This window comes from Colobus angolensis, unplaced genomic scaffold (genome assembly GCF_000951035.1).
Source record: "Colobus angolensis palliatus isolate OR3802 unplaced genomic scaffold, Cang.pa_1.0 Scaffold8, whole genome shotgun sequence".
NCBI classification, from domain to species: domain Eukaryota; kingdom Metazoa; phylum Chordata; class Mammalia; order Primates; family Cercopithecidae; genus Colobus; species Colobus angolensis.
In genome coordinates this window covers 17,288,831-17,295,358 of record NW_012121820.1, presented here as the reverse complement: position 1 = coordinate 17,295,358, position 6,528 = coordinate 17,288,831, and the positions used below count along the sequence as shown (strand labels likewise).

Sequence of the window (6,528 nt, the reverse complement as noted above, 5' to 3'; positions counted from 1 at the left end):
TGCAGTGAGCTGAGATCATGCCACTGCACTCCAGCTTGGGTGACAGAGTGAGACTCTGTCTCAAATAATAATAATAATAATCAAAATAAATAAATAAATAAATAAACTTAGCCAGGCGTGGTGGCATGTGCCTGTGCCTGTAGCTCCAGCTACTTGGGAAGTTGAGGTGGGAAGATAGTTTGAGCCCAGGAGATCAAAGCTGCAGTGAGCCCTGATCATGCCACTGCATTTGAGCATGGGCAACAGAGCGAGACCCTGTCTCAGAAACTAAACTAAAATAGTCATTATATGAAGGAGCCATATTTTGGGGCAAAATATTTTGATTTCCTTCAACTGGCTAAGCTTTACCATTTCATATGGGAGGGAAACTGGATCAGAAAAGAGGCAGGGCTGAAAAGAACAAGACCCATGGGGAAACTTAGGACAAAAGGTGTGCACCCATACAACCTATACGGCCCTTCCAGCAGTTCCAGACAGTAATGTGATTGCAGTATGTTTCACCTTGGGGGTCCAGCCCCACTTAATCTACTGAAACAACGTCAGGGTAGGCTTGGGGTGGAAAACAGCAGCTATGGTATTCTGGAAAAGCTCTCTAGGAGGTTCTCTTTTTGTTTGTTTTTTGTTGTTTTTGAGACCAAGTCTTGCTCTGTTGCCAAGGCTGGAGTGCAATGGCGTGATCTTGGCTCACTGCAACCTCCGCCTCCAAGGTTCAGACAATTCTCATGCCTCGAGCCTCCTGAGAAGCTGGGATTACGGGTCCCCACCACCACGCCTGGCTAGTTTTTTTTGTTTGTTTTGTTTTTTTTTTTTTTTATTTTTAGTACAGACAGGGTTTCAACCGTGTTGGCTAGGCTGGTCTTGAACTCCTGACCTTAAGTGATCCACCCACCTCGGCCTTCCAAAGTACTGGGATTACAGAAGTGAGCCACTGCGCCTGGCCTCCCTAGGAGGTTCTATTACTCACGAAAAGTGAAGAATTACAGGTGAATGTTGATAGGTATGCAAAAGATGCTCTGACCTCATTCATACTCTTTAAGCTTTAAAGTTTAACAGTTAAGAGCACAGATTTTGGAGTCAGACACGCCCAGGTCCAGATACATTACTTGCCTCTATAAATCCACTGTCCAGAGGCCGGGTGAGGTGGCTCGTGCCTGTAATCCTAGCACTTTGGGAGTCCAAGATGGGCGGATTGCCTGAGCTCAGGAGTTCGAGACCAGCCTGGGTAACATGGTGAAACCCTCCTCTCTACTAAAATACAAAAAAAAAATCAGTGGACCGTGGTGGCGGGCGCCTATAATCCCAGCTACGTGGGAGGCTGAGGCACGAGAATCACTTGAACCTGAGAGGTGGAGGTTGCAGTGAGCGGAGACCGTGCCGTCTCAAAAAAAAATCCACTGTCCAGAAGGGATGTGCCTTGGTCTCTGGACTTACCAACACAGTGCGCCTGGCACCACCTGGAGGGCTTGTTCAAACATCGGAAGGAGCCCCATCCCCAGGGGTTCTGAGTCAGAAGTGTGGAATGGGGGCCGAGAACCTGCCACCCTATCCAGTTCCCAGGCGATGCGGCCGCTGCTGTTCTGGAAGCTCGTTTTGTGAAGCACTGACGCAGCACATGGTGAGGACGCTGTATGTGAACACTCAGATATCCTGACACCTAACCCAATTCTTGTATTTGCCGCTCAGGAGTCCCCGGTTGGGTCCACATTGCTATACGGCTTCAGAAACTCATTTCCTCTTTTGGGGTCTCAGGGCTCTCGTGTGCCAAAAGAGTGTGCTGGGCAAGATGAGATGCTTAGTTATTACAGAAGAGTTAACATCTTGAACAAGGCCCTACAGAACTGGCAGGGTTAGGGGAGAAAATAAACGGGCTAAATCCTGCGGGGCAGCTTGGGACTACCCTGGAGCAAGGTCTGGGCTCAGCCGGCGTGTAGGTCGCAAGGAAAGGTAGAGCCGCTCCTGCCCCACTCGCTGCTCGAGGGGCAGCTGTGGCCGACTGGGCGACGCTGACGTCCAGCCTCGGTTTTCCCCTACCTCCTCGGTCTCCACAGCGCCTCCTGGCGCCCATGTCACCGTTCTACCAAGATTGTCCCTTCCCTCACACCTTACCGCGAGCCTGGCAGAGGCTGACGTCATTTCCGCCACGAGTAGCGCGCTTGCGCCAAGGCGATGGTTGCTCTTTCACTCGGACGGCTGCGCGGCTGCCGATTGGCTGCGTGAGCACGTCGGCGAGAGGTCGCACGATACTATACCGCCCCTCCCTTCGCGGCGCCTGTTCTGTAGAGCCAGCGGAGCCGGGTAGCTTGGCAAGGTGAGTGGAACCGCAGCGCGCCGCAGGACCGGACCGCTTAGCCTGCAGCCGACCCGCCCGTGACCCGCGACCCTAGACCCCGACTCCCTTTGGCTCAGCCCGCGCGCCCCAGGCCCGGCCCGGGCGGCGCGACGGGAGGATGAGCGGCGGGCGGCGGAAGGAGGAGCCGCCTCAGCCGCAGCTGGCCAACGGGGCCCTCAAAGTCTCCGTCTGGAGCAAGGTTCTGCGGAGCGACGCGGCCTGGGAGGACAAGGTACGGTGGAGCCCGAACAGGGCGCGGGCGCGAGGAGCCGGCTGGGACTCGGGGAACGGGAAGACTGGCCTGGGCCTGCCCTCGCCCCCGTTCCGGCGCTATCGAGTAGGGCAGTGGGGCGGGTGGCCCAAGGGTGTCAGAACAAACTTGGCGGGCACTAGGCGGACAGCTGGGCTTGAAGCTCCCCGAAGGGTGGCCTAAGGCTGAAGCCCCCTCGTTATGCGGAATTGACGAGGAGCGGGGAGAGGCTTTGTCATCCGCGGGCAGGGCTTGTGCCTGAACGGGGAAAGGGAGCTGAATTCGATTCGGCCTCTACCTTTTATGTGCAGTAGGGTTTTGAGTAAGTTACTTGTCTTTTTCGAATTAACTAGCACAAACTAACACTAACAGACTTCTACTGAGAATGCTTTCTACGTGCCAGGTGCTCTCCTTGAGGAATCTAAGTCAGAGTAGCTCTGAAGTGGGGGTACTGTGGTGCGTTAAAGCCTTTTGCACATAGTGAGGCTCGCTAATCTTGAGCTGCTGTTGCCTGTTGAATGAAAAGGACCGAATACTTTGATAAGCATGAGTCAAGAGGGGAGACTGAGACCACCCACTGGGTGAGTGTGAGGTGTCGGGGTAGAGAAATGCCACCAAATACGTGCGAGAATTGGTTGGGACTTCAGGACGTTCTTACTCGTCCCATTCGGAGGATGCTTCGTAACTCTGCTCCATGATCTGGAAGGGGTAATCACAAACCGCTTGATTCCAGGTAGTTTGGAAAGAGTATTATATTTGCAGTCGTTTCTTTGGTTTTCTGGGCTGCTGAAGTGGGATTTTCCTTCCTGAAGTTCCTGTAACGGGGGATGGGAGGCACTTCCTGAAGGTGCCCTTGCTCTGCCCCCAGCCCTGCCCAACTCTTGCAAAACCTGCAGTCTCTAATCTGCTGTGTCATTTCTTTCTTTTCTTGTATAAGGACTGGTTTCTGGAATCCAGGGCAGATCAGAAACCTGAGTCGTCTTCTGTGTTCTTCCATGAAACTTAAATATGCTGGCACCTGACTCCGGCATTTTTGCTTCTAATCCGTATGTGCGGCCAGTAGCACGATTACTATCACAATCATTTCATTACAGGTCATATTATATATGCAGCTCTAGAATTTTAATTTAGAGCATAGATTCTGGAAGTGATCGCTTAATGATGTCTAAATGTATCATTTCTACCACATTTTAGTATAAGTAAGAGGTGAAGCAGGAAGCACATACCGTTGCCTTTGGGGGAAACAAATTTCCTGGATGTGTGTAGCAGAAAGGTTTAATATTCCCCCCTCTGGCTATACTGTGGCATCCACCCCCAGATAATTCTTGCATTTTCTGTCTTTTCTACAGGATGAATTTTTAGATGTGATCTACTGGTTCCGACAGATCATTGCTGTGGTCCTGGGTGTCATTTGGGGAGTTTTACCATTACGAGGTTTCTTGGGAATAGCAGGGTAAGTCTTGGGTATCTACATTTTCATGGTATCATTTCTTTTTAAATAGAGGCTTTTTTTCCTGTTATAGGAAAGGCCATTGCTGCTCTGGAGCTGTGTGTGTGTGTGTGATGAATAGAGCAAAGCAGCGGCCCTACAATGGCACTCCTGGGTCTGGTGCACCACTCCTCAGGAGCATCTCAGGTCAGGCAGGTTACCTTCCTGCCTTCCTGAAGGCTGGGCCAGTCCATTCATTCGTGGGTCTAAAGTGACCTCCTGCAAGAGGCTATCACATTACTTGTTGGTGGCATGCCCTCTAATTCTGCTGTGACCTTTGTTCCCGTGCAAGTTTGGGAAGTAGGAACTTCTGTATTTGACGACCATTTCCCTTGTACCTGGCACTATGCTTAATGTGCTAAACCTTGGCTTTGGCAGAAATTATTTCAGGTCCCTTCATTTTGTTTTTTTGAGATAGGGCCCCACTTTATCACCCAGGTGGGAGCACAGTGGCACCATCACGGCTGACTGCAGCCTTGACCTCCTGGATTCAAATGATTTTCCTGCCTCAGCCTCCTAAGTAACTGGAACTACAGGCGTGAGCCACAACACTTGGCTGATTTTTAAAAATTTTGTAGAGACAAGGTTTCTCTACATTGTCCAGGCTGGTCTTGAACTCCTGGGCTCAAGTGATCCTCCTTCCTTGGCCTCTCAAAGTGTTGGGATTACAGGCATGAGTCAAAATGTCTGGCATAGGTCCCTTTTTTTTTTTTTTGACGGAGTCTTGCTCTGGCGCCCAGGCAGGAGTGTACTGGCATGATCTCGGCTCACTGCAACTTCCACTTCTCAGGTTCAAGCAATTCTCCTGCCTCAGACTCCCAAGTAGCTGGGACTACAGGTGCCCGCCAACATGCCTGGCTTCTTTTTTTGTATTTTTAGTAGAGACGGTTTCGCCATGTTGGCTGGGCTGGTCTTGAACTCCTGACAGGTGATCCGCCTACCTTGGCTTCCCAAAGTGCTGGGATTATAGGCGTGAGCCACCATGCCTAGCTCATTGCTGTTCCTAGCCCCGTAATTGATGGTGAGCTGAGGGCAGGAACAGTCGTCTTCACATCTGCATCCCGTAGCAGTAACAGACCGTGGATATCCAGAAATGGTCTCCCACGGGGAGTTGTACGGGGGTATGCTGTTGCCTGCTCAACTAGGCTGTGAAGCAGCGGCTTCACGTGTGTTTCTCTCATAGCCTCCCCCAGCTGGAGCTACCTGGAGGCCCATGTCAGGTCCTGTTTGGGACAGCTCGGCAGCCATTCTGTCTTACTTCAAGGGGCTTTGGAGAACTATATACACACACACACACACTATATACTTGTATATGGAGTTTCGCTGTTGCCCAGGCTGGAGTGCAGTGGAGTAATTTTGGCTCACTGCAACCTCTCTGCCTCTGGGTTCAAGCAGTTCTCCTGCCTCAGCCTCCTGAACACCTGGGATTACAGGTGCCCACCACAATGCCCTGCTAGTTTTTGTATTTTTAGTAGAGACAGGGTTTCATCTTGTTGGCCAGGCTGTTCTTGAACTCCTGACCACAAGTGATCCACCTACCTCAGCCTCCCAAAGTGCTGGGATAACAGGCGTGAGCCACCATGCCCGGCCCCAAGTTCTGAGACTTCTGATCTTACAGTTTATGTTTGGCACTTCTTCTCTCTTGCTCTAGATTCTGCCTGATCAATGCAGGAGTCCTGTACCTCTACTTCAGCAATTATCTACAGATTGATGAGGAAGAATATGGCGGCACGTGGGAGCTCACGAAAGAAGGGTTTATGACCTCTTTTGCCTTGTTCATGGTATGTGTAGCTGATAGTTTTACAACAGGTACTGTTCATTTCATGAGGTGTCACTTACAGGAGGGGACCCCGCTGATTGAGTTACACTATGTGAACAGGGTGCTGTTTTTTTAAAGGCTTCGGGCCATGGCCTGTGTTGAGCCACATCCCAGAAGATGTGGTCTGAAATATGTACAGTCCCCTGTAGTGTGTAAATCCAGGGCCCATCGTCAGCTTCTACATCTGATTCTCAACCCTGGCTACATACTAGAAACTAGGAGGGCTGAGCACGGTGGCTCAGGCCTGTAATCTCGGCATTTTGGGAGGCCAAGGCAGGCAGATTACCTGAGGTCAGGAGTTCAAAATCAGCCTGGCCAACATGGTGAAATCCCATCTCTACTAAAAATACAAAAAATTAGTTGGGCGTGGTGGCGGGCGCCTGTAATCCCAGCTACTTGGGAGGCCAAGGCATGAGAATCACTTGAACCTGGGAGGCAGAGGTTGCAGCAAGCTGAAATCACGCCATCGCATTCCAGCCTGGGCAACAAGAGGGAAACTCCACCTCCAAAAAGAAACTAGGAAATATTTTTCATGATAGCTAAAAAGTACAAACAATCCAAATGACCATCACTTGATGAATGGATAGGATAATATATATCCATACAGTAGAATGTTATTTGGTCTTAAAAAGGAATGAAGT

General features: G+C 50.7%; 1 protein-coding gene across 5 annotated transcripts in view; it reads left to right on the top strand.

Annotated features, from left to right (window-relative positions):
• The first annotated feature begins 2,157 nt into the window (after positions 1-2,157).
• LOC105502529 (chromosome unknown open reading frame, human C20orf24) overlaps positions 2,158-6,528 on the top strand; it is a 6,831-nt gene continuing 2,460 nt past the window's right edge. For 2 of the 5 annotated variants that reach the window (XM_011929101.1, XM_011929103.1), the window contains exons 1-3: positions 2,158-2,561; positions 3,929-4,032; positions 5,720-5,849. In XM_011929101.1, coding sequence (XP_011784491.1) covers positions 2,448-2,561; positions 3,929-4,032; positions 5,720-5,849 — 348 coding nt within the window. In that variant the 5' untranslated portion in view covers positions 2,158-2,447. Of the gene's footprint in view, positions 2,562-3,928; positions 4,033-4,102; positions 4,216-5,719; positions 5,878-6,528 lie in introns of all 5 variants that reach the window. The other 3 variants (XM_011929100.1, XM_011929102.1, XM_011929099.1) reach the window with 3 other exon arrangements.